This window comes from Epinephelus moara, chromosome 13, assembly GCF_006386435.1.
Source record: "Epinephelus moara isolate mb chromosome 13, YSFRI_EMoa_1.0, whole genome shotgun sequence".
In the NCBI taxonomy this organism is placed as follows: Eukaryota; Metazoa; Chordata; class Actinopteri; order Perciformes; family Serranidae; genus Epinephelus; species Epinephelus moara.
The window spans coordinates 27,357,925-27,371,283 of NC_065518.1; the positions used below are offsets into that span (position 1 = coordinate 27,357,925).

General features: G+C 41.0%; 1 protein-coding gene across 1 annotated transcript in view; it reads left to right on the forward strand.

Moving 5' to 3' along the window:
• Window positions 1-13,359, forward strand: part of LOC126399533 (arf-GAP with dual PH domain-containing protein 1) — a 46,688-nt gene that overhangs the window by 18,338 nt on the left and 14,991 nt on the right. Inside the window, exon 3 of the mRNA XM_050059560.1 lies at window positions 8,982-9,073. Within this exon, the coding sequence (XP_049915517.1) occupies window positions 8,982-9,073 (92 nt within the window). The remainder of the gene's footprint in view (window positions 1-8,981; window positions 9,074-13,359) is intronic.

The window sequence follows — 13,359 nt, forward strand, 5'->3', positions numbered from 1 at the left end:
TAAAACATAAATTTTAAGGTCAAGAAAGTCATACTTTGTGGTAAAACTGTTGAGATATAAGCTTTTTAATTAGAAAGACTCAAGAGTACACAGGAGGAGGTCGCGTATGTGACGTCATAGCTTTCGCTCGCTTCCTGCAGCTTGGCCTCCCCGCTGAAATTCCACTGTTTTATGATTAATCGATTTATGATTGAAGATGTCTGTGTGTTTTGTGCCAGGTTGCAGTCACTCCAAGCTGCAGGAAACGAGCGAAGGCTATGACGTCACATACGCGACCGCCTCCTGTGTAGTTTTTCTAATTACTTTTTTTTCAAAAGCTTATATCTCAACAGTTTTACCACAAAGTATGACTTTCTTGACCTTAAAATTAAACTAAAAAAGGACCAAAAGATAATATTTCTCTCCTCATTCACTGCCATTCATATTTTTTCCGATCTAAGGTCCCTCATTCACTGCCATTCATATTTTTTCCGATCTAAGGTCCCATGAGCTCCACCGGAAGGGGCGTGACTTCGGCACTCTATTGGTCAGGTGCAGTGCAGTGCATTCTGGTAGTTGTAGCTTTTCTACCTCTTGAGTAAAACTGAAGGCCACAGCCCTTCTTCTCTGATCATGCAGCAAAAAATTCAAAAGCAGTTGTGTCTTTCTACTGCATAGCCAGCCCATTTTTATGAAAGTACCTTTTTACAGCAGTGAAATACTTATATATATAGAATAGTTTGCTTGCTTTCTTGCCAAAAATTAGATGAGAAGATTGTTACTGCTCTCAAATCTGGCAAACATGAAGCTACAGCCAGCAGCTAGTTAGCTTCGCTTAGTATGAAAATTGAACACAGCTAGCCCAGCTATGTTTGGAGGCAACTAAATCCGCCTACCAGCGCCTCTAAAGCTCACTTATTAACACATAATATCTTGTTTGTTTAATCCACACATAAAGAAAGTGTAAAAAGCTGCAAGGGTTTTGTGCCAGACTGTTTCATGGGTGAGACCAGTTGCCAGGCAACCAGTCGAGACTCCAGGAAGTTACTGGTATCGATCTCCTCATGTAACCCTCAGCAAGACAGCAAATAAGCACAGTGTTTCCCAAAATGTTGCAACTATTCCTTTATGAACAAATCTGTTTGCACAAGTGGTTCTTACACGAGTCCCAATATAATGACACACACACTGTGTCCAAATTCTTAATTCTGCAAATCCCAGTACACTCAACATGCATATTTATCATGTGGATAATATGACTATGAATGCAATACAGACAAATAGTATGAAGTATGGAGCCCATTGTAACTACAGAGTCTAAAACTGTACCATTACTTTTTTTTGTTTCCATGGAAACAGCCTATTCAGGGGACATTTTCTTAACAATATGACAGAAAATAAAGCAGGATGAGGAAAGATGTCACCGAAATAAAGGCAAAGTGATGGATTTTTTAGAGCCGAAGCAGCTCTGCGTGCTGACACATGCTGTAGGTGCAGATCTCATTAAGTCAAACCGCTGGCTGCTGATTTTTCCACTGTGCTTGTCGGTCAGGGATGGGTTTTAGGTAGGTTACAACAGAAAGAAAGTAAAGTCTTATCTGGCTTAGTATAGCCTGTATCAGTCCAGTAAAAATGCTTTGATTGACTGCAATACCAGCACTTCGACACATTTCAAGTCCTTGTGCAAGACAATGAATTCTTATCTCCTCAAGAGCATTGATCGTCAGCTGACCCTGACCTCTGACCTCCCTTTGGAGGCAGAGTATTTCCTCACAGGGATCAATAAAGTACCATTCCATTAGTAAGACTGTTTACACTTTCCTACCGTGTGTAAAAAGAAGCTGAGCTGTTGTGTGCATTGCAAATACGCCCCCCTTCAGAAATCTGTCAGCAAGAAATATGAGTGCTGTGCAAAATTGTAAACACAGAAAAACATATTTGGAGGTCGTTTGAGAGACTAATAAAAAAATAGCTTTTGTTCTGCTACGGAAGAGTGAAGTTGTCCCTTGAATGCATCATGTCAGCCCTTTAACACCACCACAGGGTGACAAAAGGGACTTTGGGGGAGGTGATGCTGGCATGAGTCATGAGGAAAAACAGGAGGTTGGAGAGGTGGGAGGACAATAATTGGGATGTAAAGGGTATTTGACTTAAAAGGACAGTGAGTTTGTACGAGGCAACATGTAAGAATGGTGGGTGTTTGGAGATAAAACCTAAACACAAGCAAGAGTATTACGTGAATGGACGACTGGTTTGATTACAGTGTTGGAAAAAAGGATAGTCAGGGCTATGTGTTAAATCTCTCCTTCTGTAATTGTAGCGCTGGGAGAGTTTAGGGGTGATTTTGAGATGCCAGTCTTTTATTGTTGAGACTTCTGGAGCTGTTTTGGTCCCACTCCAATAAAACATCCACAATCAGAAGGGACATTTTTGTCTAACAGCCAAAATAGTAGGGCTGGGTATTGGTACTTGAAACCTTTAAGGTATCGACCGAAATAACCCAGTACAAAGCAGTATCAAAACATCTGCAGTAAAATGAAACCTGCAGTCTTTTTGGTACCCAGATCTAGAGGGAAATGCTGTTTGTATGGTTTTGCTTGCAGACAATCAAGGAAGCATTCTCTGATTTAAAGGGAGGTGGCTCCATTCATTTCTTTTTTTTTTCTGTAGCATTAGGTGTCCCTGATTTGAGATTTCAAATTTTGGTCGAATATGTATGTTTCAGCCTGAAGATGTTATTTTCGAGCCCACCTGAAAACTTTTATTCCACATGTCCTGACACAGTTTTCTGCACGATGTTGTTGCTACATAAGTCCAAATACTGCTGTGGACGGCACATCAATTTAGTTCCTAAACGATCGAGTCGCTGGTAGACTGGCAACTCCCGTGTGCTGTGAGGTAAAATTGCCGTTTATGTCAGTTGAGTCTGGTGGCTTTGAAGAGAGCGCTGTAACCTACATCACCGCTCTTTGATAACGGCTGAGTGGGAGTTTTTATTTGACAAGCACGTAAAAGAACGCAGATGGCCCTTTAATGTGACATGTGATTGACCCACTACGGCAACAGCATCTGGTAGCATTTTATGCAAAGAGAGCTTCCATTCAGATGATAGCTATCTGATAAAGTAGAAAAATAAAGTTTTTAAATAACGTTAAATATTGTATGGGTATCACTTTAGGGGTATGGTAACGTCCTATTCACAAAGGATATTGCGCTAATGATATACCAGCGCAAACACGCCCACAAAGTTTGGCAGCTGAGTGCAGTTTGCCCCTGATTTGCCCCTGGTTGCAATTAGCCACATGGCAAAGTTATTTTTTTCACTTAACTGCGTGTGGCTATTAGCACTGGTATTAGTTAGGCTAATTAGACTTTGTTTGGCAAAGTACTGAATAGTGTATACCCTCATGTAGTGATGTCTGCTGATGAGTCAGTCTAACAGTGTCGCATGGGTTGAGGCTGTGGATTTGACCAAGTTTGACCACTTTATCACTATTCCCTCTCACTTGTAGCTGTTTTTTCGTTATCTTTTGAATCTAATATGAATTATGGATCCGTTTTTGTTCATGTTTGTTTCCCCNTTCCACAGAGGAGCGCCCAGTTTGCACCAGCTTTCTAAAGACGTTATTTACTTCACTCAAACTGTGTGTGGCTATTAGCGCTGGTGTTAGTGAATTAGACGTTGTTTATCAATGAGGCTCATTTGCATAGAAAGGGGCAATTTTTGCGCCAAATATATTTATATTACTTCATTTAAATACGTGCAAATAACACCAGAGCACCGGGACGCAATCCGCTTGGCAGCGCAGTTAGTGGAGCATTTCACCCTCTGCGCGTGCTTTGTGAATGAGACGGTATCTGTTTGCTCCATTTTTACCGGTTTAGCGGCCGCAAAAGCCACGCAATCCTTTTGTGAATTCGGCCCTCGGTCCATAATTTTTGTCCGAAATTGTTGTACATCTAAAAGTAAATACAACCTCACATTATGTCATGTTTGCATACTTATTCCGACACTGTCATCCATCAAAAAAAATATTTTATCTTCTGCATTTTTGGCATCAGTCAGAAGCCTTTCGAGACGTCTGACCAAGAATCAGTAAAGAAAATGCAGCGGCTGGACACAACCACAACAAGACAGAGGAACGAGGCGCACAGAATCATTTCATAACTCAGATATCTCATGCGCAACAGGTCAGTTAGTAATATTCATGTGGACGATGAAGAAGAGGAGGAGGATGTGGACTTTCGGTGTCGTTTATGTTTGAATATTTTAACCAGCAGCAAATGAGAGGTTGAGGTCTTATCTATAAATAAATGTGTCCTCGTGTTCACAAATGTTTTTTTTTAAAATTAGGTGATTTGTGATTAAAGTCATGTTGTGCATTTGTGCCAACCGCTCCCATCATAGGGTTTAAATAGTTGGATCAAATGTTACCGTAAAAAAACGAAGCAATCAATGGAAACAATTTGAACCTTTAATTCAAACAAGAACCAGAAAACACGAGCTTTCATTAGAATATCTATCCATTTTTAAAACCAAGCAACATTTTTAAGCCAGTTTTTAATCACTTGGAATGTCTAATTTTGCCATTGACCATTCAAAATAGTAATGAAAAATTAACAATATAAACATTCTTTTTTAACTTTTAAAATAGTTTTAGTCTCCCAAAATACAGTTACAGTTCAATTTAAATCTGTGTGACAACCAACCCCACTCACATTTGACCAGACTTTGAGATGAAATTAAGTTCCCCAGTTACCATCACTCATCACAGACTTTCAAATCCTGTCAAACTGTAGCTAACCCCCACATCTACTAACTACAGTTGACACATTTCTAGCATCTCTGTCTAGAACAGTTTAATTATACATTTAGTTGACAGACTACTTTTTTACTTTCGATACAGTAAAGCTGAAATGTCACCCTCACCATGAGTGTTAGTGACTTTCAGATGTTTTAACATGGGAGCAGGTGAAGAAAGCAAACATTTTGATGTTTCAGTTTGTTTCTGTGACCTTCAAAGGACCAGAAAATATGTGTGCCAACCATCCCCGGGCTCCCCTAGTTTGTAGAGAGGCATTGTCAGACAGTTGCAAAACTGAGATTAATAAAGCAATTAGTCCATACCCATTGAGTGCACAGTTGCTCACGTACAGTTTCACATGGTGTGTGTTTGGGATACAGGTAAGAGGAAATTGCAGATTAAATAGTCAGCTGAACCCATTAAGAAGAGCAATGTGTTCAGACAGAGTTGTTGTGAATTTGATAGTACGATTGCTTTATTGAAAGTACAGTAGAACCATTGCCAATAGTGGGATCGTTAGTGCTCTAAAACTGTACATTAGTAGTTGAGGTAGCACGTTGAAAGGCAGATAGTTGAAGTGTTTATATGTTGTATTGACTTAAAAGTGGGTCGCACTGGTAGTTCACACGGGAAAGGTGCGGCTAGCCCTTGTTGCAACGGTGGGGGTTGGAATCAGGCCTTCGTTCTTTGCTGCATGTCTTCCTTGCTCTCTCTCTCCCATCCTTCCTGTCATGCTTCACTGTCCTGTCAAATATAGGCAAAAAAAGAGGCGTCCTGTTACCAAGTTTAGTAAAAATTGATATGGCGGTTAGGGCTAGATAAGAAATTAGCTCTCTAGGGCCCCCATTTTGTTTGATGGGGTCAATAATGGAGGGGTCCCCTCAGATTATGTGTGGTCATATGNAAATTTCACATGGATTGACCAAGTCAGTGAGGAGAAAAATGTGGAACAGAGACACAGACAGACACAGACAGAGTTTTCGTCATTATATAGTAAGATTGAAGAAAAATATTAAAGGGTACAGTTGCTACATTTGTCCACAACAAGTAACTCCACGTTAAGGCTACTGGGACTTGTATGTGCAGGAGCAGATGGATGTAGAACAGCTGAGATTTATCATTGTTACTGCGTGAGGGTGGGAGTGCGTGCTTTAATTAATAAGGCCTCGGCTCTTTGTTTTACATGATGCCGTTGAGAATAAAAATCAGACTTGCCTGGTATCATTTGTTGTTGCCTTGTAAATGACGTTATCATGAATATGTTATTTTATTGCGCAGTAAGTGAATGTCAGGCTTTGCAGATGTTTGTGACTCACAGTCTGGAATAGTGAGCACTTCACACAAAGGGAAGGCATACCTAATAATGGATAGTGGAAAGGAGGTGATTATTAAATGGCACTAAAACGTTCCAGATCTTCTGCTTTGATGACATTAATGTCATGTTCTAAATGTCACATCTGAGGTGCAGAATGCATCACATTTTGGCAGCAGATGTGTCGTTGATTCCCGTGACTTTCTTCAGAGGTTCGTATTTCGGTTGAATTTTCTGCTGCTATTTGACCTCTGCAATAAAACGCCAGAGTGCTGCATCCCTTCCCAGAGCCCCTCAGAGGATAAGAGAGGCACATTGAGGGATCCAGCCAGCTGGATTGGGCTCAGGGATTATCCTTGGATGAAACGAACAATGGAGGGAACGGGGGAAGAAGGCAGACACGTCCCAGTGCGGTGTAGCCAATTCTACAATTAATCCCACAGCTGAAGAAGTTCTGTCATACTTAAGATTTTCTGTGCTTTAGCCCATTTTTTGTTGTCTCATTTAAAGTTTAATGCTATTTTCCTTTTTTCCTATTGTAGTTTTCTTGTCACCATTGTCCAGGTCTTACTTTTTTGAAATGTCATGGCTGCTGTAATGTCGATCTGCTGTAAAAGGTGACTTTAAAAAAAAAAAAAAAAAAGTAAGAAAAAAATGTGTCTATTTTGTAATGTCCTTAAGGTATTAAGAAGTTGGTGCTATGTTTGTTTTATCAGGTTTTATTTTGAAATCCAGGCGACAATACAAGGAGAAACATTCAGACTATTATTGTTGCTATTATCATAGTAACACAGTGTAGATCCAATCAAAATGTTAATTGCTGGCAAGGGCATAGGTTTCATTTCAATGTTGGGGGGGAGGGGCACATATGAAACGGAAGGTTTGGAGCAGAGGTGTAAATAAAGACTGCTGGCTGTGTGGTTGCACTGGGGCCCATGAGGTGGGGGGGCCCATAGAGAGAGTGGACCCTCCAACAATGTGTTAGGAGGAGAATAGGTTCTTATGAGTGATTGCCAACTTGATGGCCAACTTATGTCCTTGAAAAAGGCAAACTCATCTTTGGCATTGTCCTTTTTTTTTTTTTTGTAAAATAGTCAATAGCATCTACCACAAAATTATGCGTATTCTACATAAACTATAACAAACTATTAAAATTGTTGAATTTACTTAATATTTTTTGTTTTCTGTGGTATTTTTTGTCATATACAGATATGCAATGATGATTGTTGGGTAATATGTATTTTGATGTTATCTAATGTTAAGTCTCTGCTCATGTGGTGAGACAATATGTGCACAATAGCGTGCACTGGGGTCCGTCATAATAGCAGGCATTGGGGCCCGTCACAGCTACCTTACACCACTGGCTTGGAGGTCATCCACCAGAAAATTTTGAGGATCAAATGCTTTATTTCCTGCATTCTGGTGTAGTTTTTTCATCCAGAGCTACACGATAACAGCTGGATCTGGGGTCGAAGCGTAGTCGTGGTCGTGGGGCATTGTAGCCTCCTCTCCCACTGTGTCATCCTCTGTGTCATACCCTCGCTCTTTCCTCTCCCAAACTCCCAGTCTTGAAGGTGGAACAGAGATATTGTCTGATTCAAACAACGCTGGAGCCATTCCATCTTTAACAGTCAGTGCACTCATAGCTGGTTCACGAACATCCTCTTTCTTGAAATGCCGGCTACAAACTTGGGTATGCAAGCTAGCTGTAAATTTCTCCCTCCGGATAGTGACAATCCATTTTCACCTGGTTTCCGCATCGGAGGAAAAATTAAGTACTTATGCTGCGTTCCAGGCAAGTTTCTGAGCCCATAAGTCACCACTTCAAGTCACGACTCACGACTTCACAGTGTTCCAGGCAAGTCACGCCAAACTCTCAAAGCAACATGGCGGACCGTGCGGGGTTTATGTTTGTTTACGATCACTTCTGTCACCAAAGGTGCCGGTTCCTTGCTCAATTGAGTGAAACGGAGGAGGAGAAACGACGCATAAGGTCACAGATGCTATTATACTTTTTATTTTACGTTATCTGTGTGTTTGGAAACGTGTTTTGTATTGATTATTCTTGCACTGGAAACCAGCTGTTAGAGCGGCTGCCAATAATGTGTTAACATTAGGGTTATTTTATGTCTATTTCTCACCATGTATCACCCGCATCAACACCGCATCCATAGGGCTGCCATTGTTGTTTAGAGGAGTAAGGTAATTGGTTTAGAGGGCTGTGTGACGTCAGAAAACGTAACTGGGAGTACATCGATCTGGTACGAGTTCACGGGTGGTAAGTTACGGGTTTTACTACCGTTCCAGTGCACTTTCACGGGTAGAAGGTAAAAACACGAGTTACAGGTTGACTGGAACGCAGCATTAGTGGAAGCTAAGAGAGGCCCACAGCAATGTTCAGCGGAATAAAAGCCCGGAAGTAATGCGGCTGTTTTAGCTTTTACAGGAAGTACGTCAGCACCACTGTGTGCATATAGCTCATTTGTGGCCTTTCTGCATCAATTTATGGTGTAAATATCTTTAATTGTGTCAAAATAAAAGTCTTCTGCTACTTATTATGTTTTCATTGGAGGGTTAAAAATTTGCACTCCCCAATAAAAACATGAAAGCTAACCTATGATGTTTGGTATGTTCTTGAATCTTGAAATTTACCTGAACCAAAATGTTTTACATGATAGAGGGATTTTCAGAATAAAATACCTTTAAACTGTAACTAATTAACAACACGTTAAATATGGTGTTAGATAAAATGTATTTTGCTTGCCAATTCACCCTGGGTATGTTAAATAAATCACTGTGGAAGCCACTGTATATTTGTTGAAGTGATTATCTGACTGTGAGCAGTATTAAGATGACCAAATTGTGTTTTCCTGTCTCTGTTTCAGTTGATGGCTGCTACAGGAAACAATGCAGCCAGGGCCAAATATGAGCAGAAGGTTCCTGCTTTCTACTACAGACCAACACACACTGACTGCAAGTAAGTGTTTTTTCACTTGTCCCTTCCAAAACAGGAATACTTGAGGTGCAGCCAGTGTGAGCTTTGTACAAGCAGTTTATTGTCTGAAAAGAGAAAATATGCTAAATGAATTAGCCTACATGCTAGTTAGCTAAAAGACAGCAAGGCTAACATTAACCGAGCAGATACATTTTGTCAGTTTCATGATAAATACACCATGTAACAATATTCACTTTCCAACTACCTCTTGTTTTGCATGGTCATTAAGTATTCTGTGAGTCAGTTTTCCACTGAACTTCCACAATGGCACCAGAGTCACTTAAAGGTCAGTGTTTGTGTGTCATTATGTAATATAACCTTTACTGGACAAAATATCAAATGTGACTCGTAAGTTCACTCATATTTTGACTACTGTTTCCTCTATAAATAGTAAAAAGATAGAGAGTGGTGTGTTCTTTTGTGTTCTGCTAACAGGAGCTAACTGGCTACAGCTAAGCTGCTGGATTGCCTTTTTCCTGGAAGCCATTTTGACATAAGCACAGGTGTAAACACTAAACTGGCTGTTCCATCGTTAATGTTATTAGTAACACCTGCAGGGGCGGACTGGCACTGAGATTTAGCACTTTTGAGATGGAAAGGCTTTTTATGAGAGCACCCGAAGGGCATGTGCAGAATATTTTTTAGCAATAATTTTAACAGTTTTTCAGGTATAAAGAGAATCTGATGATGCTGAAGACCTTGAAGACACTTCAGGAAGTCTTCCTGAAACCTGCCTCCTCAGTTTGTATCTCTAATTTAGCCTACTTCACAGTCACATAATATTATATTCAGTAGTGCACCTGTAATTGGATCTATGCTGGTTCCTGCTCCCTCCTCCTCCATCCGTTCCTTTTCAGAGCCATGTTCATCTGTAGAGAAAGTATTTAACAAGTCAATTTTATCGCTAGGCTGACCATCAAATATTATATGCCTTATAGGCTATAATGCAAAAAAGAATCAATGAGTAATGTAGAGGATAATTATCAAATTTACATGTTTATTTTGCATTCAAAGTTGGTGACAGTATTTTGAACACTTAGGAGAAGTTTAACCTTCTCTAACTTTTGTGCACTGAGACTTCATAGTACACCTTAGAAACTTTTTGTACCAGGCTGTAAACATGTTTATTTATGCTGTAATGTCGGCATTTTAACATGGGGGTCTAATGGGGATTGACTAAGTGACGATGCAAGCCAATGCAAGAGTGCCAAAAACTGCAGTTTAGCGAATGACCACTTGAGGTAGCCTCAAAAACAGAGTTAAACCACCCCACACACATGTTAAAATGCAAAAAGAAACATGTTTACTGCCTGGTGCAAGAACAGTTTTGGTCTCGCTAGCTATTGTCAACATTCATGACAACTGTACAGGGGATGATTCTTTTTTTTAAAAAAAAACATATCGGTTTATATTTTAATAATGCCAAAAATTATGCATATTTAAAAGCGGGGATGCTTTAGTGTCAGGCTGTCTGTGAGGCACCGCCACAGTCTATGAGTAAGATCCATCCATCGCTCCTTCATAGCACCAAGCTCTCATCCAAATATGGGCACCTTTGGCTCCAAAAAACCAAGATGGCAATTGCCAAATGTTGAACTGGCTTCAAAACGGCAGCCCACAAACCATTGGGTGACGTTACAGTAGCTACGTCCATTATTTATACAATCTATGGGATTGGCTGTCCTTTAGGGTCAGCCTCAAGTGGCCGTCAGAGGAACTGCAGTTTTTGGTACTTAGTCGTTGGCTTCATTTTTCATCCCTGAAGGGTTGCTGTTTGCACAGACTAATGTATACTTTCAGTTTTGGTTGTTTCAATTGCTACCTGATATTACAGTACCCCTGCCGAGTCACTACAGCTATAGGCTCCCCAATGGCCAGTCCAAAACTGAACGCCTGTGCCTTTCTTTCTATGACAAGTCAAAATATTTGTAGCCTTTATAGAGCATGGAATTAGTAAGAGAGCTAACGTTAGATATGCTGTCGTCAGTTAGCCTTGCCGATAGCAATCACTGCAACAACAAAACACCCTGTGTCTTTAAAATAGTTTTTCCACCCTCTCTGTAAAGACAAGGCAAATTGTAAAACCTCTTTAAATTCAAATTCATAATACAAAGGATAATATTTGCAAAGCTTTCCCAGACTTTAGAAAAGTTATCTTTGTTTGCGTGACGTCTAGGCTAAATGTAAAGTGTATGTAATGTTAAAGGAGCAATAAGCGAAAAAAAATTGCTATGTGAAGAACTAGAGGTGTAATTTCATCTGGAGTATAGCACATGTCGCTATGTCAGTTCAGTTAAATTTAATGTTACAATTGTAGCATGGGTTAATGTCCGGAGCTTGAGTTATTAGCGGCTCTGTCTCAGCAATGGGTCAGGCGTTACGGTTGTGTTAGGTGAGTAGCCCAGCAGCCCAGCTAACATTTGCAATTAGCATTGTAAAATGTAGCCCGGCGGGCAGCCTGGCGGGCTGTGTTTAGCTAATCCCCTGCCTACTTCAATGATGATGGTACCTGTAATAAATGCAATATATTTGCTGAAATGGAGGCGAGGCTCAGTGATTAGAAGAGCTGGTAGAAGTGCTCCATAGCTGCAGGCTACTCCAATAGCCGTAGTAGCTCTAGTGCTAACTCTGGGAGCTAACGCTAACATTCCTCTCTTCTCCGTGAGCTGGGAGCCCGTGAGCCCGCCAGGCTCACAGTCTCACGGAGAAGAGTTGGAACGTTAGCATGGCAGCCAACTAGTGCTAACGCCAATGTCCCCACGCTTCTCGGCTCCCATGCTAATGTTCCAACTCTTCTCCGTGAGACCATGAGCCCGGCTTCCGGCTCAGTTGGAGATTGAGCGTTAGCGTGGCACCCGAGTAGTGCTAACTACTGCTAGCTAAACACAGCAGAGACCGAGAGTGAGTGAAAGACATCGCTAACTGCTAAACTAAGCCAAACTAAGTTGGCTGTTTAGGTTTTATTTCCTCACCCCTGTGGCGAGTGAATCTGCCTGTAGTGAAACTGGGGCTAACCGGTGCTTCTTCCTCATGCTCCACTTCACTCAGCTGCCAACACAGCCAGTTAGCCTCTGCTAGCTTCCCAGCTAGCGGCTCTCCGTTTGGATCCAACCGGAGCACCGAGCCCTGGTTTCTTATTCAGGTTAATGTGGGAAGAAGCAGCGGGTATATCGGGCAGCTGAGTAAAGCTGAGTGAAGCGGAGCCTGCGGAAGAAACGCCGGTACCGTCTGGATGTGATAGTCCGTGGAGATGCTGCGAGACTCGCCGGTACAGACGAGGCAAGTGCGGGGGGGTGGGGGGTGTTGGAGAGCAGAGGTAGAGGGAGGAGTGGCTCATGACACACTTTGTTTTGCTCTACAGGCAGTGCACAACAACGAACCTAGCGGTGAAACGATTTCGTTTATTGCCCCTTTAATATCTTTGGTAGGGATGTAACAATTCACTAAATTCATGGTTTAGTTTGACGGTACAGTACGTTTTCAATGCAGCAAAAAAGCAGAAATTCCATAGAAATTTCCTTGATATTTAAATGTTTTTATTTTTTATTTTATGTTATTTAGATTTATTTGTATATTAAAGCTAACTTTGAACAATGATGGAGCTATACCTGAGTGAGTCTTCTGTTTTGGGTTGGGGGTAGGATGGGCAGACAGCATGTTGCCAGTTACGATGTGTGTGCTGCCTTGTTGAGCGCAGTGGCCCTGAGAACATTATATTTCATGCAATCTAAGCTGTATATTTTATTTTCCAAATGTAACAGGATAGTGAAACATATCATTCGATCTGTAATGCATACCAAACTGAAAGCCTCATACCGAATGGTTCAATACAAATACGTGTACTGTTACACCCCTAGTCTTTGGGCAACATCCATGCTCTGGTGCTAATTATCTGTGGGGAGATTATTAAGAGCAACCCTTTCATGCTACACATAGCCATTTGTTTTATTGTTAATCTAAAAATATTAAGTAGTGCAGCTTTAATGCTTAATTTCTGTATGTAATATTGGCCATTGTTGAGCTCCACACTTCTCTTCTCACACTGCCTGAAACTGAATGTGATAAGAAAAGGCTGAATGCAGAGGCGGGTACATTGCATGCCGATAAATGCTAAAGTGATGCAAATACCGTGTGGTGGGACTTTGTTACTGTAAATGAAGATATAGTATACAGTTTCACACCTCTCACTGTGTATATCACATAAATATCACTTCCTCTTTTGCTGTAAAAGCCCCTGTGGTCGACTGTTTCATGTTTTATGTTTTAGA